General features: G+C 36.3%; 1 protein-coding gene across 1 annotated transcript in view; it reads left to right on the top strand.

The window, feature by feature from the left end:
• Positions 1-27,079, top strand: part of LOC120529897 (polycystic kidney disease protein 1-like 1) — a 256,167-nt gene that overhangs the window by 180,536 nt on the left and 48,552 nt on the right. The window contains exons 41-47 of the mRNA XM_039754112.1: positions 513-631; positions 10,036-10,146; positions 11,277-11,400; positions 18,729-18,812; positions 18,927-19,087; positions 19,770-20,001; positions 26,685-26,789. Of these exons, the coding sequence (XP_039610046.1) occupies positions 513-631; positions 10,036-10,146; positions 11,277-11,400; positions 18,729-18,812; positions 18,927-19,087; positions 19,770-20,001; positions 26,685-26,789 (936 nt within the window). The remainder of the gene's footprint in view (positions 1-512; positions 632-10,035; positions 10,147-11,276; positions 11,401-18,728; positions 18,813-18,926; positions 19,088-19,769; positions 20,002-26,684; positions 26,790-27,079) is intronic.

Here is a 27,079-nt window from a genome sequence, read left to right on the forward strand (position 1 = left end):
AACAATACAGGAGAAGATCTGCTCAGTTGCTCTGCAGGTTTACATTTAAAGGTACTGGCATTCGAATAGAGCAAGTCCACAAATTCAACATGCCAGTTGAAGATTTTTCGTTATCATGTACTCCTGGTCAAGTCAACAGCATTCTAAGGTCAGAGAGATTCATTTATTAGAATATTAGTACATAGTGAATCATTTTTGTTCCTGAGTTAATTAACATTAATTAGGATTATGTAACTTATCTTCCTATACAGTAACACGGACAAATTCAGTCAGTGTTCAATGACTGGATACTACATTTTACTTTTAATTGTAATGTGCTTAATTTTTCATTCACTCATTCCCATTCCCCCTCCTGTCTTTTTCGCTCCCTGTCATTGTATCAGATGATAAACTGTCCAGCATATGTAATATCAGTAGTGCATAAACATTGTACTCCATACAGTCCCTGCAAAACATAATATATACTGTATGGTACAGCATTGATCTCTATGTTCTTAACTTTACTCATACAGCTCATAGCTGCACGTCAGAGATCACGATACCTTCGTCTTGTTCGACCACCATCCCATCTACAACTAAAAGAAGCACGAGAAAGAATACGGAAAGAAGCACTAATACAGCAAACACTCAGGTATTCTACTATATGAGTTTGTTTGTTGGCAATGTGATCTACTCTATTACAAATTGTGTTCTTGCTGTTTAAACTGCAGTTTATATAATTGCTGTCAGCCATATTTAGGAATCAAGTATAAAATCCTAGCCCAACAATTGTCTATGTCAAGTTTGCAAAATGTGCAGGTTTTTCTACATGTACAGTGTATCAGTTTTCCTGTTACATTTCAAACACACCCCCAGAGATGACATTTGATCAATGCAGTATTATGAGTTGATATGAAGATGTGAAGTAAGTTTATCAAGTGATAAATTTGGATTGATTTAAGGCCAGGCATCCAGTACATCTGAGAGACTCTGGGTCCCTGTGAGCCCGAAACTGGATTAAAGGTGCAGGAAATAGATTGATAGATGGATTTAATTGAGAATGGTTAATTGATGTGGTGAGAAAAATGTTTTTGTTTAGAACTCTTAATCAGGGGATTTTAACAGCTGTAATGTGCCTCTTACCTGTTTTAGCTTTTCTAATATTGGTGTTTCTGCATTTAAAATTAATGAAATAGATATTGATCTGTATATAAGAGAAATGTAAGCTATTAATATTGTAGCAGCTTTTCATGTGAGTAGACAGAGAAGGAGGACACAGAAGATAACAAATGTAATCAACAAAAAAAGTTAAGGAAATGATAACACTGCAATTGAAACTGATAATAACAGATTGACTGGTCTCTTCCATTATGGGAAATGGATGTCTTTTTTTTTTAAATCATCCCGAGGTATTCTGTGTTTACTCAACACAAGGGTCTTCAATTACAGTATATTCAGAAACATTAAAGATAGCGAAAGCTTCAGTCAAGCATAAAGTCCTCAAGTTCAAACTCAATGTATGGCCTGCCAAAGACTGACCTGGAACAGATAGGCGAAAGCACAGATTTCCTGGGACCTGACACTGCTGCATCGTCTCCAGCCGAGAGCGAAAGTGGGATTAAATATGCAAGCAAGTCGGGCCAGGAGTACTTGCTGATTTCAGACGGACCAGTGAAACTCAAAATAGCCTTACTTTCTGCGCTGTCGACTACCCCTTGCGAGCCAGCAATACCGAGTCCGACTTGGCTTGTGACTTCACCCGCAGAGCACAGAGAAGAATGAAATGAACAGTGTGAGCTGAAGGTATTGATCACCTAAGAATAATATAAAGAAGGATATAAATGATATAAGGAAAGAAATAAAGGTCATGCGCAAGACAAATGAGAAGCTGTTTCAGGATATTAAAAACCAGGAGAAATGTTTAAGTAATCACTTTGAGGCAGCCTTTAAAGGTATGCTAGAAAGCATTTAAGAAACAATATAGGAAAATGTGTCCAAGTTTGAAACTAAACTTGGAGCACTTGGTTCTCAGTTAGAAGACGTTAAGCAAACATTCACAACATTAAAATAGTTAAACAACTGGTATCTACCACTGATGGAAAAGCAACGGCTGCCAATTCCAAATGCAAAGAGCTCAGAGTCAGATTAGCTGCACTGGAAGATGGATACGGAAGGAGTAATTTCAGAATCAAAGGTCTCCCTGAAAGCTGTGAATGTCCACACCCCGTGAATTTCATAGCTGAACTATTCTCTAAAATAATTGGAGAGAACTTTGAATCAAACACCCAGATAGCAGAAGCTTAATGCATACGTGGATCAAATGCCTCAAAACCTTGAAACTTCATGGTGCGTTTTGAAAAATTACAATCCAAGTTAAATATAATGTTACTTCTCAGACAGAAACAAGAGATTATATTTGAAAATAACCACATTCATACTTTTCTTGATTTCTCACCTTCTACAGCTTCTAATTGTGCTGCATTAAACAGCACTTACGGAAGGCTGAGATCAGATAAAGCCTCTTGTATCCTGCCAAACCAAAAATTGACATTCAGAGCAAGTTCTACATTTTTTATTTCTCTAGTGCAAGCAAAAAAAGAGCTAAGAAAACTAATTCTGGGACTTATTTGAAATACAGTTGTGAGTCTCAACGTTTCCTGGCAAGGCAAAGAAGATCTTACCTGCTGGCTGTTCAGCTTGCAATGAGACTGGTGCCGTAATTATACATTCTTTCTCCTTCTCGGTCACTTTTTTGTTTACGTTTATGGTTTTTTTTTTTCTTCCCCCAAAGGGGACTGTTTTAACATCATACCATTGGTTTATTATATTAGGGCGTGCTATCACTTACGTTATCTTCTTATCCATGGCTAACATCATTCCCTGGGTTTACTCTTACAGGACTGTTTAAGATTATATTTTATGTTTATAATCTCTGTACACCGCTGCCGGGGGACTTGTTTTGTTTTGGACATTCTCTGTTTCTTGGTATGTCAGAGGCAATATGGGAGGGCTGGGTGGGGGAGAAAAAGAGCAAACTATTTCTGACCTATTATTTTAATCTGTATAATTGTAAGTGCCAGCTTAACAATAGACTTCATGGCAATAACTCCTGAAAGAATTGGAAATTAAGGTCCATGCAATCTTATGTAATGTTCTATCTTAAATTAATCTTAAATTAAGACTATAAAATGTCAACAAAAGTTCAGAAGCAATGTCTCCATGATCAAATAGTTAACATTATGAGCTGGAATGTTAAAGGTCTCAATCAAGAATTGTAAAGAAAGTATTCTCTCACCTAACAGTTCAAAATGTTAAAATAGTATTTTTATAGGAGACCCACTTATTAAGCAATGGTCAGTTTTGGTTGCACAGATACTGGACTAGCCAAATATTCTATTTCAGCTATGCAAAGAAAACTAGAGGTGTGGGAATTCTTATACATAGAACAATTTCATTCGTTGTATAAGAAGTAGTATCTGGTTCTAAAGGGTGATATGTGATCGTCATGGGTAATTTATTTAACTGTAAAGTGATTTTGATAAATATCTACACAGCAAATGTAGATGATATGTATTTGCATTTATTCTTAATGTGAACACACACAAAATTATAATGGCGACTTTAATTGTGTTTTAAATCAAGACCTGGATAGGTCTCCTGCCACAGGGGCGAAGACATCTAATACTGCAAAAACAATTACACAGTTTGTTATCTGATCACAACATATCAATCCCTTGGAGGTTTCTACTCACCAGTAACATCACTGTTACTCAAGAATTGATTATTTCTTTATAGATCACAATTCTTTTGACCACGATTACATCTTGCAAGTACGACGCTGTTGTAATCTCCAACCATGCCCCTTTGATCATGGAGCTCAAATCACTATGCCATACATACTCTTCTTGCAGCTGGCATCTTAACCTGCTTTTATTAGCAGACGAGAACTGTACAGAGTTTATATCCAAGCAAATCGATTTTTTTTTTTTTTTATATATAAATATACAGAGACAAATACATCATCAGAGGTCTCTGCAGGAATACTCTGGGAAACTCTGAAGGCTTTCTTAAGAGGACAGATTATTTCATATCTTTTCTACAAAAATAAATCTGAAACTAAGAAGGCATCAGAGCTAATTATTGAAATTACCAGAATAGATCAAGAACATGTCAGGTGTCCAAATGAGGTACTTCATAGGAAAAGACAGGCTTTGCATTCAGAACTCAACCTCTTGACTTTAAAAATAACAGAAAACTCATTTTTAAATAACAACTTCATTACTATGAACACAGAGAGAAGGCTAATAAGATCTTAGCTCAACAAATACACAAGCAGGAAGTTCGCAATGCAATACCAGTAATTACCAGCACCAGTAATTACCAACACAAGACACAACATAATGCGTTTTTGGATGCATTACAGCTAGATACTCTCAGTGCAGAGGAATTGGATAAGCTTCTGGCACTCTCACAATTACTAGATGCTATAAACTCAGTTTAGAGTGGGAAAGCAGCAGGCCCTGATGGCTACCCTGCCAAGTTTTATTAAAAAAAAAAAAAATCTCAATTGTTAGCGCCCCTTTTATTAGCAACATTTAAAGAAGCTAGAGACAATAATATTCTACCTCAAACTTTTCACCAAGCATTAATGACCATCCTTTTCTATGCAAAATAAGGACTTATTGCAATGTGCATCATATAGCCCAATCTCGCTTCTGAATAATGATGTTAAGATACTCTCCAAAGTTTTAGCTAGAAGAATTGAGAAAGTGCTTCCTTCAGTAATATCACAACACCAAACTGGATTTATTAAATACAGACACTTAGCTTCCAATCTTCGACACTTGTTTAATGTAATATACTGTATTCTCCCACAAAGTCTAACATCCAGTAGATATTATCGTTGGATGCAGAAAAGGCATTTGATATGGTTGAATGGAACTACCTTTTCACCACACTGGAGAAATTTGGGTTTGGCCCAAACATACAGTACAGGCAAAATGTTTGGACACACCTCCTCATTCAATGCGTTTTCATTATTTTTATGACCATTTACATTGGTAGATTCTCACTGAAGGCATCAGAACTATGAATGAACACATGTGGAGTTATGTACTTAACAAAAAAAGGTGAAATAACTGAAAACATGTTTTATATTATAGTTTCTTCAAAATAGCCACCCTTTGCTCTGATTACTGCTTTGCACACTCTTGGCATTCTCTCGATGAGCTTCAACAGGTAGTCACCTGAAATGGTTTTCAATTCACAGGTGTGCCTTTATCAGGGTTATTTAGTGGAATTTCTTGCTTTATCAATGGGGTTGGGGACCAGCAGTTGTGTTGTGCAGAAGTCAGGTTAGTTGGACGATCATTTATTTTTTTAACAGGACAATGACCACAAACACACCTCCAGGATGTGTAAGGGCTATTTGACCAAGAAGGAGAGTGATGGAGTGCTGTAAATGGTCATGAAAATAAAGAAAACACATTGAATGAGGAGGCGTGTCCAAACTTTTGGCCTGTACTGTATGTGCATAGATTAAACTACTGTATACCAGTCCAGAAGCTACAGTTTGTATAAACCAACATTATTTCAGACTACTTCATACCACAGTGTGGTACTTGACAAGGATGCCCCCTGACACCACTGCTTTTTGCAATTGGCTTTGAGCCACTGGCAGTTCACGTTCATAATGCTTATGAGATAAAGGGGATTATCAGAGAAGGACTTGAACAGAAAATATCACTATATTCAGATGATAAGGTACTATATATCAGATTAACAAAATACTGTGCCTGCAGTCCTAACACCACAAGCTGAATTTCAAAAGATTTCTAGATTCAGAATTAATTTGAATAAAAGTCTGCTCTTTCCATTGAAAACTCTAGCATACAAAATGAGATTGGCCACCTTCACTTTTATCATTGCAGATCAGTTTAAATAGCTGGGGGTAAACATCACAAGTAAACATCAAGCTCTTTATCAACAAATTTTTGTTGTCTGTCTTGAAAAACAAGACTTCCATAGATTGCATCTCACTTTAGCTGGAAGAATTAACACTGTCAAGATGAATATCCTTCCTAAGCTCTTTTTCTTTTTCAAAGCATTCCAATATACAAACCGGGTTCCAAAAAAGTTGGGACACTAAACAAATTGTGAATAAAAACTGAATGCAATGATGTGGAGATGGCAAATGTCAATATTTTATTTGTAATAGAACGTAGATGACAGATCAAATGTTTAATCTGAGTAAATGTATAATTTTAAAGGAAAAATATGTTGATACAAAATTTCACGGTGTCAACAAATCCCAAAAAAGTTGGGACAAGTAGCAATAAGAGGCTGGAAAAAGTAAATTTGAGCATAACGAAGAGCTGGAAGACCAATAAACACTAATTAGGTCAATTGGCAACATGATTGGGTATAAAAAAAGCTTCTCAGAGTGGCAGTGTCTCTCAGAAGCCAAGATGGGTAGAGGATCACCAATTCCCACAATGTTGCGCAGAAAGATAGTGGAGCAATATCAGAAAGGTGTTACCCAGCAAAAAATTGCAAAGACTTTGCATCTATCATCATCAACTGTGCATAACATCATCCGAAGATTCAGAGAATCTGGAACAATCTCTGTGCGTAAGGGTCAAGGCCGTAAAACCATACTGGATGCCCGTGATCTCCGGCCCTTAAACGACACTGCACCACAAACAGGAATGCTACTGTAAAGGAAATCACAGAATGGGCTCAGGAATACTTCCAGAAACCATTGTCAGTGAACACAATCCACCGTGCCATCCCGTTGCCAGCTGAAACTCTACAGTGCAAAGAAGAAGCCATTTCTAAGCAAGATCCACAAGCTCAGGCGTTGTCACTGGGCCAGGGATCATTTAAAATGGAGTGTGGCAAAATGGAAGACTGTTCTGTGGTCAGACGAGTCACGATTCAAGTTCTTTTGGAAATCTGGGATGCCATGTCATCCGGACCAAAGAGGACAAGGACAACCCAAGTTGTTATCAACGCTCAGTTCAGAAGCCTGCATCTCTGATGGTATGGGGTTGCATGAGTGCGTGTGGCATGGGCAGCTTGCATGTCTGGAAAGGCACCATCAATGCAGAAAAATATATTCAGGTTCTAGAACAACATATGCTCCCATCCAGATGTCATCTCTTTCAGGGAAGACCCTGCATTTTTCAACAAGATAATGCCAGACCACATTCTGCATCAATCACAACATCATGGCTGCCTAGGAGAAGGATCCGGGTACTGAAATGGCCAGTCTGCAGTCCAGATCTTTCACCTATAGAGAACATTTGGCGCATCATAAAGAGGAAGGTGCGACAAAGAAGGCCCAAGACGATTGAACAGTTAGAGGCCTGTATTAGACAAGAATGGGAGAGCATTCCTATTTCTAAACTTGAGAAACTGGTCTCCTCGGTCCCCAGACGTCTGTTGAGTGTTGTAAGAAGAAGGGGAGATGCCACGCAGTGGTGAAAATGGCCTTGTCCCAACTTTTTTGGGATTTGTTGCCACCATGAAATTCTGAATCAACATATTTTTCCCTTAAAATGATGCATTTTCTCAGTTTAAACTTTTGTTCCGTGATTTATGTTCTATTCTGAATAAAATATTAGAAGTTGGCACCTCCACATCATTGCATTCAGTTTTTATTCACGATTTGTATAGTGTCCCAACTTTTTTGGAATCCGGTTTGTACATCAATAAATCAATTTTTACGAAGTTAGATTCAATCAAAACCGCATTTATTTGGAATCCAAAACATTCACACATCCAAAGGGTGACCCTTCAAAGACCTAAGGCAGAAAGTGGCATGACTCTACCTAACTTTCAGTTTTATTACTTGGCGGCAAATATACAAGCTGTAAAAACCTGGATATGACACAAACAGATCAACATGCACAGGCTTGGTCCACAATAGAAATAAATTAATGCAGTACTTCTTTATATCACTTGCTTTGTACCCCAGCAAATGCAAGTCATTGCCAATATACTAACAACCCAGTTGTGCTTCATTCACTCAGAATGTGGAACCAATGTAGGAAGTACTTCAAGATAGAGAAGCTTTTATCTGTAGCACTACTGCACAATAACGACCTTTTCCCACCCTCTCAAACATACACAGTTTTTAATGTTTGGAAAACATACAGAATTAAATCACTTGCAGGTTTGTACATAGATAATGTCTTCATCCTATAAACAATTACACTCCAAATTTAACTTTCCATCAATACAATTCTTTCACTACATCCAAATTAGAAACTTGGCTAAACAAAATCTGCCTTTTTTTCCTCACCTCCCACCAACTTCTATTCTGGAAGAAATATTGATCAGTCTTGAGAACTAAGATAGCATTTCTGTAATATATAAAAACATTCTAAAGTCCCTCCCTTTTAAAGGTTCCAGAGTACAGTGAGAAAAGGATCTCTTACTCAACATTTCAGAAAAGAAGTCAAAGGCAGCAATCCCCAGAATTCATTCCAGCTCCATATGCACAAAGCATACAATTATTCAACTTAAGATCTTTTGTTGAGCACATCTGTCTCGTTTAAAATTGTCCAAAATGTTTCCAGGGCAAAATCCAACCTTTGAACATTGCAATCAAGTTCCAGCCTCATTGGGCCTTGTGTTTTGGGTGTGTACCAAATTATCATTCTGGACCAAAATCTTTAAATGCCTTTCAGACAGCCTTACTTGTATGGAATGTTACTTGCTTTTAATAATTTTCAATAAAATGTTAAAGAAACCGATAATAACAGACATACACTAAGTATTTACAGCTTTAAGTTCTATTTCTTTATTTTTATGGTCTTGGAGAACACCCTAACTAAACTGGATCAGCTGTTTTTTTGCCCCTAAAACATGCCATAACTAATTGCAATTGTTTCCACCATTTTTCTGTGGACCCACAGCATACCATCTTTACTGTTTCTTTAATTTACACAGTTCTTTTTACCTGTCTTAGTCTCAGCCCTTTGACATGAATCTTCCCTTGCAAATAGAGGTTTGATGCTGTGCCTTTGTCTGTCTGCCTCACTCTCTATCTCCCTCCTTCATCTCAGTCATCTTTAAGGTTCAGAATGCATTATTATGTTTGACTAATTCCAGAGTTATCTTCTTAGGTAGTGCAAATTTCTTTTAGTATTATTTTAAAGGGAATATTTGAAGCGATGCTTTTAAAAGTAGTTATCTAGTACTGCATTTGGTCGTCTTTATTTTTTTTTACTGAGTACTATTGTATATCATCATCTGCTTAAGCTTGTAGCTTGGCGTTTGGGTGATTTTATCTCTGTGTGAAGTACTTAGTAAAGATGTCCACAATGAGATTTTGGATCTTTGAGGATTTGGTGTCTTGATGGATTAGGTCATCTGCCACATACCATGGGGCATTTATTGCAAGTCTTAGCAATTTGATCAGAATGTTCTGCAACTGATTAATATACCACTTAGCTGCATGACATCATACCAGAGCAGCTTATAGAAGTTGCAAAGCAATATTTTATTCTGTAGGCTCAGATTGCTGTTTCTGGTAAAGCTGGCCAAGTGTATTTCTTGCCTTGGATAACTTCTCTTCAAGAAAGACAGGCTGTTTCAAAATTTTGCATATTGTCCTTTTGCCAGTGGCCATACTAATATTTTTTATATTTTAGTGGATGTACTGCCTGAACCAGTACCAATCTCGACCTCTGCATCTCCCTCGCTGTTATTTTCTTGCTTTCCAGAGATTCTCGTCCTATCCTGGTCCCTCCTGTTGGCTCCATTGAGTACATGGAGCCTACTAAACCCCACCCATAGCTTCTGTTAGCAGCTTTCTTTTGCATGGGCTGTAGTGCCAGACCAGTTAGTTTTCTTTACTCCATTAAGCGCTGATGTGAACACGACAGTAGATGGGCCACAACAACTCCGTAAGCTCTTGGTATTTTTTAAATACTTGTAATTGAGTAAATGACAAAATGCATTAGGACCCATGAACATTATGTTGCGGTGTTCTTAGCCTTAACCAGTTTAATTTACTCTGTTTGTTTTTACTCAATTGTACCTTGACAGAAAGATTATACTTCATACACTACTGCTGCTGCTGCTCTTGTTTATAACTTATGGGAGATTTTCCACCAATCAACATCTTGTAAATAGGTCAATTCATCATAATTTCATAAGGTAAGAAATATGTGAAATGCATTGTTTGGGTTGAGGGATTCTGGGTTAACAAAAATTGATTAGAGTATTTTGGATTAAATTGAATTGAGGATTTGATGTAAACTAAAACAGAAGTTTTTTTTTTGTTTTTTACTTTAAAATTGAAAAAAATGTAAACTTTTACTCTATATATTTCTTCTAATACTTATCATGTTTTCTAGTTTAGATGGTTGACAAATGGTCCAAGTCATTCTTTAGATTTTTTTTAAATAAAAATTGAAGAGGCTAGAGAATGAGTTTAATTTATTTTCAAGCAGAAGTGTAGTCGGAGTCAGTGTTACAAGGTACATCACAGGTTACCTGGAAAACAAGTAAAAATCGAATCTGAAATAATACACATCCATCCAGTGCCCTGTTGCATGCATATAGGCCAGAAGCTTGTATAGGAAAAGAGTGTTTACACTAAGCCTTTAGTTTAATTTATACAGGGTGACACAGAAAAACGGGAACTTTTGAAAAACCCAATAAAAATAGAAGAAATCCAAGAAAAAAATTTGACAGCAATTGAACCACTACAACTTGCCTTTTAAGAGACAGTAATCTAAATTATCAATGTCTGAAAATTACGTCCTGTAGATGGCGTCCTCCTGTACATATGCATTCTCAGCTGAGATACCACGAATTTCGTCCTGTCGGTTTCTTTTTTAGAGCAGATCCAGTCTCTTCAAAGTTCTTAATCCAAGTTTTTATCGCGTGTTTCGAGGGAACCTGACCATGATGCCCTAAGTTGAAAAATCGTCGGAACTCCCTCTGCGCACCTTCCAAACTATCATTGTTTTTGTAAAACATTTTTATGGCGAAAGCACGCTGTTGACCGTTCCACTGATCCATGATTACTAAATGGCGAGATTGTTTTCAGCTCAAGGTCCCTGTTCCGCAGTGATGCCAACTGTACATGGCTGCCACTACGCATTTCAAAAGTTCCTATTTTTCTGTGTCACCCTGTATAAGATAATGTAAGACTTGATCTCGTGAAGAAACACATTTTCCTATTTTGACAAATCACTTACCAAATACTTATTTTCTGAAAAGCTTTATTTATGACTAAGAAAAATAACAGAGAATTTTAACTTTGCTCTTTTAATTGAAAGAAATGCAAAGATACCATTCACTGAGCTGAACAACACTAAGGACTGGTGGAACTGGAGCTTGACATCTTTAATTAATGGACTGTGTTATGATTCCTTCTGCAAGAATGCTGTTACCAACATAGAGGTAAAATTCTTTACAGTTGTTTAAAAACTGCTGGAATCTTGACTAAATGCACTAAAACATTTAGATGCTCTCTTGTTGATATTTTTGGATATTGTGCCTTCATACGGGATCATTAAGAAAAAAAAAAGCCTAACTGATCAAGAGGTATGTAGAAGTTATAGTTAGGATTGTACTTACTACTGGTGCTTAGTTATCAGTGGTCAAGTTCTTGTCAGTGAGAATGTTAGTTACTGTAGGTTTCACACACTGTATAAAATTCCTGTACTTGGGTAACTCTTAACATTTACTTGAGTTTAGAAGCAGTCGTGGACATTTTTTAATTTCAAATGCTGAGAATGAGGGGCAATGTGATGAGAACCTATAAAGCAGTTACAATATTCCTGGTCTTTGTGAAGCCGATGTAATTTTTTTTCTCCAAATTCAATTCTGATCACAGTAAATCTTGTTTTTGTGAATTTGGTATTCCACATTGTCTTCCACAAAGGGCTAGAAATTGCATGATTATAGATTGATGGATGGGTGGATGTACTTTATTTGTCCCCAAGGGGAAATTAAAACTTTACAGAAGCTCAAGAAATATATATTTACCTCCACTTCCTCAGACTTCACTACACTGAAATTATACACATGAAAATAAATGTACAGTACTTGATATTAGTAATTTATTTCCTGCTAGAGCATTTTTTTTAAATTGAAAGAAGAATTTGAATTGAGTTTTGACTTTTTAAATCATTTTATGTTTGCTTTTTTTTTTTTTTAAAGAAAATATAATTTTTTATGGTCATCACAATAAAATAGCTTTCAATTTTTACTTTTTCAATCATTGCCTAATTAGTCTCACTAAAGCAAAATGCATAATATGTAGGATGTAGGTCTGGAGACATCCATGGGTGAATTTTGTTTAAAACTGTGTGGGACAATTAGACAGCTCACTGAGTTTCACATTTGTAAACTGATCCAGTGCCTCATGAAGCCAGCACTGCAATTAGAGGCAGTGATTTTGAACTGAAAAAATCAGAAGTGCTATCATTAACCTTGTCTGACAGACAGCAAGCTTCTGTTAATTATGAACTGTATACAGCTGAAAAATCTCTTTACAAAATCACTGTTTATAGCATCAAAACTATTAATAAAAAAAAAAAAGTTTTTGTAAACAGAAATAAAATAACAAAAACGAAATGAAAAACTAAGCAAAACTGTTAAAGTAGCTGGAAAGACTAACTGAAATAAAATTTACTAAAAATATTTTTAGTTTTCATTTTTGAATAGATATTCTTGCCGTTTTTCTTTAACCCTTGTAACCATCCACCCATTATCCAACCTGCTATATCCTAACTACAGGGTTAACGGGGGGTCTGCTGGAGCCAATCCCAGCCAACACAGGGCGCAAGGCAGGAAACAAACCCTGGGCAGGGTGCCAGCCCTCCAAAGGGTGTGCGCATGCACACAGACACACACACAGCCACACACCAAGCATACTCTAGGGACAATAGAATCGCCAATGCACTGCATGTCTTTGGACTGTGGGAGGAAACCGGAGCACCCGGAGAAAACCCACACAGACCTAGGGAGAACATGCAAACTCCACGCAGGGAGAACCTGGGAAGTGAACTCAGGTCTCATAACTGCGAGGCAGCAGTGCTACCCACTGCGCCACCGTGCCACCCAAACCCTGGTAACTTTTAACTTTAATACGGAAAGTCATCCCCACAAGCCGCCCATATACAGTATATTCATCCAGTGAACGGCGACTAGTGATGGAGGGTTGTCACAGAGCAAACTGAATGCAGGTGTAGTAAAGCATTGTGAAATGGAAAGCGATTTACTGTGCTATAACAGTGACAGTTCTTCAGAAGCTGATGGTGACAGCCTGATAGATTCTGTTTCATGTGTTAGTGAAGCATACCAAGGTGATGATTTTGCTTTGAATGTGCTCAGTAGCTTTCCAATCTACAGTTCATTTGGTCTCCAGGGCTCAACAGAGCAGTATTTGACACAGGTAATCCCTTGCATAATATCAGTCTGTTAATAAATGACAGCATGTTAGCTGAAATTCTGACTGAGCCAAAGTTACAGTATGTAAACATCAACTATTAAACAGCAGCATACACTAAGCCAAATTCCAGGCCACATGAGAGTCTGACATCCATTATGATGTGGTGCCGCATTTCTTTGTGCTTCTTGTATATTATAAACGTAATTTAAACTCCTGAAGTCAAAGTGCTGGTCAACACAACCTTTACCGTATAGACAGAAAAATCACAAGTGAGTAATGTTTCAGTTTGTTTCTCAGGTGCCTGTGTTTTGTTGAAAATGATTCACCTGCCACTTCACACAGGAGAAATCCTTTTTGAAAATAAAACAGTACTGATCACTGGAACAGCATATTGTTGCTGACCAATCACTTTTGCTTTAAAAAGGCTGTTTAACAACAAAGCGATACAAAAGTTGTAAAATTTCTCAGTTGGCAATATCTCTACTGAGCTACAGGAAGGTAGGTAAAGAGAGTGAAAAACTAAACATACTAATGTGTTTTTGTATTTATACTATATTTATTAATGAATCTTTTTTTAGCTTACATTCAAAGCTCAAAATACGAGATATTGTGAAAATAATCCAGTAACAGAATTATATTTTAAAATATCCCCCCTTTTTTCAGCTTTTCTCTCTCTCTTTCAAAACAAACAGTTGAAATATCATACTCTTTTTGTTCTTAACATCAGCCATGTCATACATGTTACAAATCGGGGATTTTTCCTGCCCTGCATCCAAACCTGGATAAGCAAGTTTAGAAAATGTATACTGTATATTGGTCCTAATCTCAGATGCTGTTTCTGTCATTTTGTGTCTGTCCATAATCCTATTACCTGCTCTTACTCTGCTCATTAATACAATTTATACAATACAATAAATTTTTTTGTATAGCCCAAAATCACACAAGAAGTGCCACAATAGGCTTTAACAGGCACCTGCCTCTTGACAGCCCCACAGCCTTGACTGTCTAGGAAGACAACAAAAAACTCCCCCAAAAAAAAACCCTTGTAGGGGAAAAAATGGAAGAAAGTTCAAAGAGATGCCCCTTTCCAGGTAGGTTGGGCGTGCAGTGGTTGTCAAAAAGAAGGGGGTCAATACAATACAATACAGTACAATACACAGAACAGAACAAATCCTCAATACAGTATAAAAATTTTAGAAGTACGGAGTAGAATTTAGCAGTAGATGATATCACATAATATGATTTAGATTTGTTTAGAGTCCTGGAGACCTAATTCATCAAGCTGCCCACCCCCATTTGGCCATTCCACAGCTGAAATAGCGCTAATCCGATGAAAAGACTGAAAAGATGTCTTTCCCACGATTCCTGTGATCCTCCATCAGGGATGACTTTACCTTAGGCAGGCAAAACAACTTGGCAGGTGGGCAGTGGCACCAAGTGCCACATTTGAGTACCGAGAAGAGAAACAGAATAGGTGAGGGTTAGTATCAAATTATAACTATCATGTTACTTATGTTTTAGTGCTAATGACTAACAACAGAGATGCAGTCTGTACAGTTAATCAGCAGCTCTAGTCAGGATATGCTAAACTGAAGTAGTGAGTCTTCAGCCGGGATTTAAAAGCTAAGACCTAAGGGGCACCTCTTATAGCAGCAGGCAGACCATTCCACAGTTTAGGGGCCCTGTAACTAAAAGCTTGACCTCCCACTGTTATTTTGCTAATTCTTGGAATCCTAAGCAGACCAGCATCTTGAGATCTTAATGTGCACTCTGGTTTGTATGTCATGATAAGTTCAGACAAGTAAACCGGACCTTGGCCATTTAATGCTTTATATGTTAAAAGGAGGATTTTGAAATCTGCCTTAAACTTAACCGGGAGCCAGTGTAAGGATTTAAGAACTGGAGTTATGTGTTTGTATTTTCTTGTTCTTGTAATAATTCTTGCAGCAGCATTTTGGATTAACTGGAGGCTGTATAAAGAACAGTTTGAACATCCAGTGCACTGCATTGCAGTAGTCAATCCTACTAGAAATAAATGCACAAACTAATTTCTCAATCCTGTTTATTTAGAAGGCGCCTTAATTTCCCAACATTTTTAAGATGGAAGAAACATGATTTGGACAACTTTGTAATATGTGCTTAAAATGACATGCTAGAGTCAAAGATAACTCCTAGATTGCGGGCTGATTCAGCAAAATTAATGGCGATTCCAACTGAGTTAAATGATGACAGAATATTGTTGTGATCAGCGTCATTCCCTCCAACAATTAACATCTCTGTTTTATTTGTGATTAAAGGCAAGTAGTTCTCATCCATCCACTCCTTTAATTCACTAACATAACTAATTAAAGACAACATTTGAGAAACTTCATTTGATCTAAATGAAAGGTATAACTGGGTGTCATCTGTATACGAGTGAAAATTAACATTGTTTCCTAATGATAGATCCCAGTGGAAGCCTATAAAGTGAAAACAGTAAAGGTCCCAGTACTGAGCCCTGTGGGACACCATATATCACTTCTGTGTATAATGATGGAGTACTGTCAGCACATTTCTGTACATATTGGAAATCGATTAGAAAAATAAGAACTAAACCAAGTGAGCACAGTGCCTGTAAGCCCAACATCATTTTCTAGGCTGTGCAGTAAAATAGAATGGTCAATAGTGTCAAATGCTGCACTTAAGTCTAACATAATTACAGTGGAGTTTCCTTCATCAGAGAATATCAGAATGTCATTTACAACCCGCGTTAGTGCCATTTTTGTACTGTGACCACTGCAGAAACCAGACTGTTTTTTCCCAAATAAATTGTAATGTGTAAGGTGTGACTGAAGCTGATTGATGACTACTTTTTCTGGTATTTTAGAGAGAAAGGGTAAATTTGAAATCGGCCTATAATTATTTAGTATGTGTGGGTCTAGGTCTGACTTTTTAAGTAATGGTTTAACACTAGAATTACCACAGCCTACGAAAAAACTTGTAGATCTGTCCCACCTTAAAACGCTTCACACTTCTCCGTCCGCGTCTTTTGTGTTCTAAATGTGTCGATAAACAGCAAGCAGCCTACTATCGCATCCCCCACCGGCGTACAGTTTTCTCAGCTCAAGTCTGTTTACCTGCGTGTCAGTTGCTTGGAGTTGTATAGAATGAAAAATCAAGCAAAATGACACCTTTTATAAATACTATATCGTTATTTGGAACACTTGCATTTCATGTATGTTCCGTGTCTACATAGATCTATGTACACACATCGTTAAAACAGAAACGTTTTTCATGTTTTAGTCATAATTGACAAAATGTAGACATGAAATTGATAATGTGTGAAACCTGAAGTCCAAATATCAAAAGCAATTTCACAAAAGTTACAAATATAACAGAAAAACATTTTTAATCAAAAATATAGTGCATCCGGAAAGTATTCACAGCGCATCACTTTTTCAACATTTTGTTATGTTACAGCCTTATTCCAAAATGGATTAAATTCATTTTTTTCTTCAGAATTCTACATACAACACCCCCATAATGACAATGTGAAAAAAGTTTACTTGAGGTTTTTGCAAATTTATTAAAAATAAAAAAACTGAGAAATCATATGTACCTAAGTATTCACTGCCTTTGCTCAATACTTTGTCGATGCACCTTTGGCAGCAATTACAGCCTCAAGTTTTTTTGAATATGATGCCAAAAGCTTGGCACACCTATCCTTAGCCAGTTTTGCCCGTTCCTCTTTGCAGCACCTCTCAAGCTCCATCAGGTTGGATGGGAAGCGTCGGTGCACAGCCATTTTAAGATCTCTCCAGAGATGTTCAATGGATTCAAGTCTGGGCTCTGGCTGGGCCACTCAAGGACATTCACAGGTTGTCCTGAAGCCACTCCTTTGATATCTTGGCTGTGTGCTTAGGGTCGTTGTCCTGCTGAAAGATGAACCGTCGGCCAAGTCTGAGGTCAAGACGCTCTGGAGCAGGTTTCATCAGGATGTCTCTGTACATTGCTGCAGTCATCTTTTCCTTTATCCTGACTATTCTCCCAGTTCCTGCCGCTGAAAAACATCCCCAGCATGATGCTGCCACCACCATGTTTCACTGTAGGGATGTTATTGGCCTAGTGATGAGCGGTGCCTGGTTTCATCAAAATGTGACACCTGACATTCACACCAAAGAGTTCAATCTTTGTCTCATCAGTCCAGAGAATTTTGTTTCTCATGGTCTGAGAGTCCTTCATGTGCATTTTGGCAAACTCCAGGCGGGCTGCCATGTGCCTTTTACTAAGGAGTGGCTTCCGTCTGGCCACTCTACCATACAGGCCTGATTGGTGGATTGCTGCAGAGATGGTTGTCCTTCTGGAAGGTTCTCCTCTCTCCACAGACGAACTCTGGAGCTCTGATAGAGTGACCATCGGGTTCTTGGTCACCTCCCTGACTAAGGCCCTTCTCCCCCGATCGCTCAGTTTAGATGGCCGGCCAGCTCTAGGAAGAGTCCTGGTGGTTTCGAACTTCTTCCACTTACGGATGATGGAGGCCACTGTGCTCATTGGGACCTTCAAAGCAGCAGAAATATTTCTGTAACATTCCCCAGATTTGTGCCTCGAGACAATCCTGTCTCGGAGGTCTACAGACAATTCCTTTGACTTCACGCTTGGTTTGTGCTCGGACATGAACTGTCAACTGTGGGACCTTATATAGACAGGTGTGTGCCTTTCCAAATCATGTCCAATCAACTGAATTTACCACAGGTGGACTCCAATTAAGCTGCAGAAACATCTTAAGGATGATCATGGGAAGCAGGATGCACCTGAGCTCAATTGTGAGCTTCATGGCAAAGGCTGTGAATACGTATGTACATATGCTTTCTCAATTTTTTTATTTTTAATAAATTTGCAAAAATCTCAAGTAAACTTTTTTTCACGTTGTCATTATGGGGTGTTGTGTGTAGAATTATGAGGAAAAAAATTAATCCATTTTGGAATAAGGCTGTAACATAACAAAATGTGGAAAAAGTGATGCGCTGGAATACTTTCCGAAAGCACTGTAAAATCTACTTTAATCTCCGTATGAGAAACTGTGGAGCAAAGCCAGTATGTTATTCAATTGATAAGCAAGATAACCCTCAGAAATAAATGCATAAGGTAATACTAAATATTTAAATTAATCTGAAGGTCTAACGATGACTGCTATAACTTGTGTAAGTTAAGTAAGTTGTGGTGCATATGCTATTATTATTTTACAATTCAAAAATTGTTGTAATGTTTTATTGTCTGTTAATATATTGTAAATCTGGTCTTAAATTTCCCTTTTTATTGTTCATCACTGATATACAGTATTCTCTTTCTGTAGGCAGTACCGGCTAGAGGATTGTTTAAGTTGATTGGTGAACCAGTGCTTTGGAAAATTCATGCATTTGATAAAACTGACTGCAATGTGAGTAGTTATCTTTTGCTAGAAAATCTATTTTTGAAGCGTTAAGAAACATTATAATGTTTTGGATAACACAGTTTTCATTTGCAGTAAGCATAATTTATGCTCTTGCCATAGATTTTACGTGTTTATAAAGACTTCAGTTTCTCTCGTGTTCCCCCTGATAATTCAACTATCTACAATACAAGAAAGCAGACTTTTGTAGGAATATTTAACCTCTGTGGTCAGATTGAATGCTACAATGAAAGAAAAACTGCGCTGACATTAGGGAGAACAAGGTGAGTTAAAGTAAACTAGTATTATATAAAACCTTTGTAGTGAATTCTTTATATATTCATGTTCCCAAGTTTGGAAATATCTTGTAGCCCACTGTTAAGATAAAGTATGCCTGTGCTTGGATGATTCTGACAATTGTGATTTACCTCTGCAGTTTAAGGAAGGCTATAATGAGTGTCAACAAAAATCCGTTTTAGCTCATTTACTGGTTAGAGCTTCTAAAGTATATATTGCACTGACATTTTCAGTTTAGCTATGTCTGCAAGAACTGACTTTTCGGCATTAAAACAGACACAATTTCACTTAGCAGAATTGCCTTTCTTTAGACTTTGTCAGTATAGGTCAGTTATCAAAGTTTTATAATACCATAGTTTTTATCTGACCTAGTCAATCCAGGTACACATTTACTGTAGAATCTTGACTTTTCAGAATCTTAGTAGGATTTTATGGCTCTCCCAGCTTCATTATCTGCAATATTTCAGCATGGTCTTCTGATTGTGTGTTGAATAGCATTAAAGAACAAAATAAGTTAGCTGCTTTTTTCATTAAAGTTGATAGTTTTCTTAGTGCACATTTAAATTTAAAAAAAAGTTACCACATCTTTAGTTGCAGCTTGCCATTTACTGCACTGTTATAAAAGGTGTTTTAAAAAACTTTTAATTGTGTTTTCTTTGGTTTGTTTAGAACTGAAATGATTGACATATTGACACAACTGAAGTCTGTCGGCTGGTTGGACAAAAACACCAAGGCAGTCGTGGTCCAGTTCACTCTTTATAATCCTCCTAGTAATTTGTTTACCACTGTATCATTTTTAATGGAGATCTCAGCAGGGACTGTCTTTTCTTCTACATTAATAGAATCAGCCAATGTGTATCAAATCATCTCAATTTTTGACTACTTGATCATGGCTTTTGAGGTAATTAATTTTGTTTACTATTGTATAACATGAGAAATTAAAGGAACATTGAGCTACAACTCTTCGGAATACATATTAAAAAGACTTGCAGTGAGGAAAGGACAAATTTTAATGTGCCATGAATAATTTTAAGCAAATATACAAATAATTGAATCAGATTTTAAACAAGCATGAATTTAATATGTTCTGTGAATATTTAATTAGACAGTTTGAATACAAAATGGACATAAAGCAGGTGGTATCGATATGAGAACGCAAAGGGCAGGTAGACATTTAGAATATTAGAAAAATCTAAACAAGAACAGGCCATTCAGCCCAATAAAGCTCGCCAGTCCTATCCACTTGATGTTTTTTTTAGAAGAATTAAGTCTAGTAGGCATAAGATGTAAGACATATAGTTTTAAGGCAAGAACAACTATTGGGGAACTGGATTAACCTGATAAGCAAGCCTTTCACTGAAAAAGAAAAGGGTTTGCATAAGGCTTAACCTCTCTAAAGCAGCAGTGATAATTTAACTGCTAAAAGTCTCACTTAACTCAACAGATAGCATCAAATCACAAGACAAGTTCACAAATTATTTTTTATATCAACTTTATATTTTAATTTGGTGTTTGCCATGAATAATAAATGACTAGCACAACAACAATCTAATAATAGATAATAATAATAATAATACAATCTGTTGTGGAGGCACTCTAACACAGAATAAATGTCGATTAACCGATTGCTTCAACCAATCAGATTTTGAGTTGGTGTCAGTAGGGCCCTTTAGCAGGCGTACGGCAATGTCACCGTATTCAGACCCATTGATTGGATAGAAGCCGATATGAGGAACTCTACGAGGCCATTGAACGCACCGCAAACACTCTGAAGCGAAAGATGCAAGTCAGCGTGCACTCGAGCCAACTCCATGGCAGGATTCTGGACAATATTATTTGCCAGACACAGACCAGATTTCAAGACCATGAAAACCTGATGTTTGTCACACTCCTCGAGCCCCAGAAGTTTCGGGAATACAAGAAAAATTTCACGCATGCGGCCTTCTCCCCTTTAACACAACAGCCACGGAGCGCTTTTTGATCTGGCTAAAAACAGAACTGACTGTAATATATGCCGTGAACGATTTTGCAGGAGAATCTCCCACTGATCTCCTTGACTTCCTTCATCAGAAAAATCTGAATGAGAGCATGGGACAGCTGTTCACATTGGTATATTTGGCGGTGCGCATTCCTGTGTACACTGCTTTTGTCGATCGGACATTTTCAGCCATAAAGCGAAATCAAACTTATGCCAGAAATACCATGGGGTGGGTTCGCCTTTCAGCATTAGCTTCGATGGCGATAGAAAGTGAGGTTTTGATGGAACTGAGGTGCACAGATAATCCGTACGACAGAGTAATTGAACTGTTTTTGTGGAAAGAGAGGACGATGAATTTTGTTTACAAATAATATGAATTTTTGGTGAGTAAAATGTTGCGATTTTCCTAAATAATAATGCAAGTTTATGAGTTATTATTGATGTTTTTTTATGTGCGTCAGTGGCTGTGGCTGCAGTAGAAAGGAACTTGTCCATCCCTGGTTTGTCTATAAAATAAAGGCATTTATTGTGGCTACAGGAGTGTGTGTATATATATATATATATATATATATATATATATATATATATATATATATATACACACACATACACACACCCGATCTACATAGTGTCAAATAAACAGACCCACACTGTGAGCAACACGAGAGGCTTCACCTCTAAGCTTGGACGTCGAGGTTAGATTCTCAGAGAGGGTGCAGTGAGTGTGTATCCCTGATGAGCCCAGAATTAGAGGCGAAACATGTACTCTGATACTATTTGCATTATTTGACGATAAATATGTTTCAATATATTCAATATATATATATATATATATATATATCAAGCTCTTCGATTCATTTTACCCTCGCACCCCTTGGTTTGAGAAGAACTATGAAAAATATGAAGTTAGCATGAGAAAAACAGATCACCAATTGAAGCTTTATGAATAATGGATGCTTTATTCAGCCATCAATAATTGTTTTGGTAAAGCCATATACCTAGTGTAATCCTCCTTCCATGTTCAATTTTTTAGCACCTAGCCATGATTAAATGAATGGTAAAAAGTAAAGGCGGCTTAGGGTGACTTATCGAGGCAGGCAGCGACAGCTCAATAGCCTGAATTTGGATATAAGTAGGTTCTATTTAGTCGACAGAAATATCTTTGGTAGGAATGTAAGTTGAATTTAGTCTTTAAATTTCTATGGTGAAGAAAAATTTATGCAATGATGTCTAAATTTAACTTGCATTCCCTACCAAACATATTTCTATAGGCTACATAAAAATTACTTATATTTAAAATTTAAATAGAACTTGAACAGATACGATAGTTCATGATACCCACGCAGCACTACAGGAAGTGCACATAAGAGCAGGAGTCATCCATTTTAACAACCAGCATATTGCACTAAAACGAAATAGCCTGCCCATTTAATTATTTAGGAATGGATTGATAAATTAAGATTTTGTACAGTAATAATGTTTTCCATTTCTACCAGTAACAGCTGCTCGCACTTTTCGCATAGATATATATATATATATATATATATAGATATAGATATAGATATAGATATAGATATATAGATATAGATATAGATATATAGAGATATATATAGATATAGATATACAGTGGTGTGAAAAACTATTTGCCCCCTTCCTGATTTCTAATTCTTTTGCATGTTTGTCACACAAAATGTTTCTCATCATCAAACACATTTAACCATTAGTCAAATATAACACAAGTAAACACAAAATTCAGTTTTTAAAATGATGGTTTTTATTATTTAGGGAAAAATCCAAACCTACATGGCCCTGTGTGAAAAGTAATTGCCCCTGAACCTAATAATTGGTTGGGCCACCTTAGCAGCAATAACTGCAATCGCGTTTGCTTATAACTTGCAATGAGTCTTTTACAGCTTGGAGGAATTTGGGACCATCTTTGCAGAATTGTTGTAATTCGCTTTATTTGAGGGTTTTCAGCATGAACCGCCTTTTAATGTCATGCCATAGCATCTCACCTGATTCAGGTCAGGACTTTGACTAGGCCACTCCAAAGTCTTCATTTTGTTTTTCTTCAGCCATTCAGAGGTGGATTTGCTGGTGTGTTTTGGGTCATTGTCCTGTTGCAGCACCCAAGATCGCTTCAGCTTGAGGTGACGAACAGACGTCCGCACAGTAGACAGTAGAATTCATGGTTCCATCTATCACAGCAAGCCTTCCAGGTCCTGAAGCAGCAAAACAACCTCAGACCATCACACTACCACCACCATATTTTACTGTTGGTATGATGATCTTTTTCTGAAATGCTGTGTTCCTTTTACGGCAGATGTAACGGACATTTGCCTTCCAAAAAGTTCAACTTTTGTCTCATCAGTCCACAAGGCATTTTCCCAAAAGTCTTGGCAATCATTGAGATGTTTCTTAGCAAAATTGAGACGAGCCCTAATGTTCTTTTTGCTTAACAGTGGTTTGTTTTTACCCACTCTCTTTCTTATGGTGGAGTCGTGAACACTGACCTTAATTGAGGCAAGTGAGGCCTGCAGTTCTTTAGACGTTGTCCTGGGGTCTTCTGTGACCTCTCGGATGAGTCGCCTCTGCGCTCTTGGGGTAATTTTGTGGCCAGCCACTCCTGGGAAGGTTCACCACTGTTCCATGTTTTGCCATTTGTGGATAATGGCTCTCACTGTGGTTCGCTGGAGTCCCAAAGCTTTAGAAATGGCTTTATAACCTTTACCAGACTGATAGATCTCAATTACTTCTGTTCTCATTTGTTCCTGAATTTCTTTGGATCTTGGCATGATGTCTAGCGTTTGAGGTGCTTTTGGTCTACTTCTCTGTGTCAGGCAGCTCCTATTTAAGTGATTTCTTGATTGAAACAGGTGTGGCAGTAATCAGGCCTCGGGGTGGCTACGGAAATTGAACTCAGGTGTGATACACCACAGTTTCACACGGGGCCATGTAGGTTTGGATTTTTTTCTCCCTAAATAATAAAAACCATCATTTAAAATCTGCATTTTGTGTTTACTTGTGTTATATTTGACTAATGGTTAAATGTGTTTGATGATCAGAAACATTTGTGTGACAAACATGCAAAAGAATAAGAAATCAGGAAGGGGGGCAAATAGTTTTTCACACCACTGTAGATATATATATATTTTCTTTTTCATTACTTCAACACACTACTTCTCCATAGCAAAGCGTGGGTATTTTGATTGAGATATATATATATATATATATATATATATATATATATATATATATATATATATATATATATATATATATATAAATATATAAATATATATATATATATATATATATATATATATATATATATATATAAATATATATATATATATATAAAATATATATATATATATATATATAATATATATATATATAATATATATAAATATATATAAATATATATATATAATATATATATAAATATATATATATGACAGCAACACTCATAACAGTGACAAAACAATTACATTGACAATCATGTTATGTTATTTTTTAAATGTTTCCTTTTCTTTTTCATAACTTCTTTAACACACTACTTCTCCGCTGCGAAGCGCAGGTATTTTGCTAGTTTTTGATAAAAAGAGGGTTTCTATTTAAGAATCTAGTTTCAAGAAATGTCTGCAGCCGATGGATTGTCCCCCTTTACTCTACAACGTTTTGTCAACCTTCCTTTAAAGTCGGGATTCTTAAAGTACAGTACTTGGACCCAAGGAGAGGATTTTGCCATTAGAACATCAGAGCCATAAACAGACAAATAACAATAGACATATAGTGAAAACAGTAAATGTTTTTGTTTCCTTTCAAGTATATTTCTCACATGAATTTTAGTCAAAGAGGATAAAATTAAAACAAATTATAAATAATTATTATTTAAAGCAGGGAATGGATTCCTGAGGTGTATTAGTGCTGGTGTTAATGCTTATTTTAAGCTTTTATAAATCTGAGAGAAATCAATGTTTGGGTTGCAGTGCAAGGATATGATGATCTTTAAATTTAGTATGAATGATCACTTGGTTCATTCTTCCAGATAAAGTCATCAAAAAACACGTAATCGAAGTAGTTTAGTTACCTTATCTTGTATATCTTTTTTAATAACATTTTACTTTTTATAATAACACTTTTCTAATAATCTCATCCATTAACAATATATTTTTCAAAATAGGTTCACATGTAATTTAACATAGTACTTTTCAGTAAACTGAGTTAAAAAGAAGCTAAATTATTTCCAAGAAAATTATTTACTATTAATATTTTAAACAGTGACTGGATAAGTCTTTATGAATAATTTGATGAAATGTTTAATGCTACTGAAAGGTATCGTGCTGAATGACTATGCTTCTCTCACCCTTTAAATATTTTCTGACATTCTGGTTACAGTCCATCAAACTTGTCCTTTACTCGTAGATTGAAATTAATTGTATCACTTTAAAAACAGTGTTATAAGTCATTCTTCCTCAATGAAGCACACTAAACATAATGCAAAATTTTCTTTAAACCTTAGCTACAGATGTAGAATGTATGTTTTAAATGCAGACATGCAATGAAACACCAAGCTTTTCTCCATAGCCACTGAAATTGCTTTTAAAATAAAACATACATGCCACAAGCCTATCCTCTCAACCCTCATAACACCCCAGTATTCATCATATTATTGTGCTACATCTGTTACTTTATTTCAGACTTTCAAAGTTTTTCTTTCACCTCATAAGTCATTTGTGTCTCTCATTTCCTTATCTCGTCCCCTTTTTTAAAGATGCCTTTGCTTCTCAGTTATCTCAGTTTAGTTTCACTGGATGTTAGAAGGTAGGTGGTGCTATGGGAAATATTTTTTATATAAAAATTAAAACATTTTCTGATGCATTTAGCTAGGATATTGCAGGTTGGATAATGGATGGATGGATGAATTGCATTTCTTTACATACTGTACTACTACAATAAATAGTATGGTAAATAGAGTGAGATGCATCATTTGACACAAAATTCGCTTTTGGAGGAACTTGCCTAAGGTAATTTTACTGCAAAATCATGTCGTGATCCATCAGAAAAATGTCGCCTCACAATTTAAGAAACACTGCTTTAAAGAACTTCAGGATCATTAATTTACCTCAAAAGTTGCTTAGTTTTGGATTCTGTTCTATCAAACATTTGTGGTTTCTCTTTTTCATGCAAGGTTTCATGCACCTTCACCTCCCATTTTCCTCCCTTCATGTTTAGTGTTCAAGGAATAATAATATTGTAGAAAGACTGTGATTAAAATATCTTCTATATTTTATATTGTCATTTTAATGATTTTTTATGTATCCAGAACGAAGTGATTTTCAATAATCTAATTTTTAGTATTTTACTTAGAATTTTTTTTTTCTTCAAAAGTGATTAAATTACACTTTTTTGTGTGAAAATAATACAATTTTAGTGGTTATTAGCATAAAGTAAAATGTTTGGCCACATCAGTTTTTTCTCATGTTCTAGAATCCATATAGCAAATAATGGTAAATTCTTATTTAGTGCAACTTACATGAAGAAATATATTCTTAGTCTATATTATATGTTGCATTAATCAAAACATTTCCTTTATTTTTCAGCTTCTTTTTTTGATTTTGATTTTTCTTCAACTTTATTTTCAAATATGTACAATGATTATACAAGGATTTATCGTTTACTGGCAAGAATCATGGAATTGGCTGGAGGTGAGCTTCCTTTTAACAGGCCATTTACTTTATATGTTTATCGCATTTTTATTTATATCTTTTATTTAACAATTTCCTTGCTTCATTTACATTGTGACTATTAATTTCCAGGCCTCTTGAAATATGCCATTTAAATATTCCTGTTATGCTTTGTACAGGCTTACTGTGTGGGTCACATGGGATTGTCAAGTTTTCAGTTAATTAGGACATGAAACATGGCATGAAAATATTGATAGTTAATGAGAACCTTCTTTCCCCCACGGCCAAAAAAAGGCACTTTCACAACAGTA

Source organism: Polypterus senegalus, chromosome 5 (assembly GCF_016835505.1).
Source record: "Polypterus senegalus isolate Bchr_013 chromosome 5, ASM1683550v1, whole genome shotgun sequence".
Classification (NCBI taxonomy): domain Eukaryota; kingdom Metazoa; phylum Chordata; class Cladistia; order Polypteriformes; family Polypteridae; genus Polypterus; species Polypterus senegalus.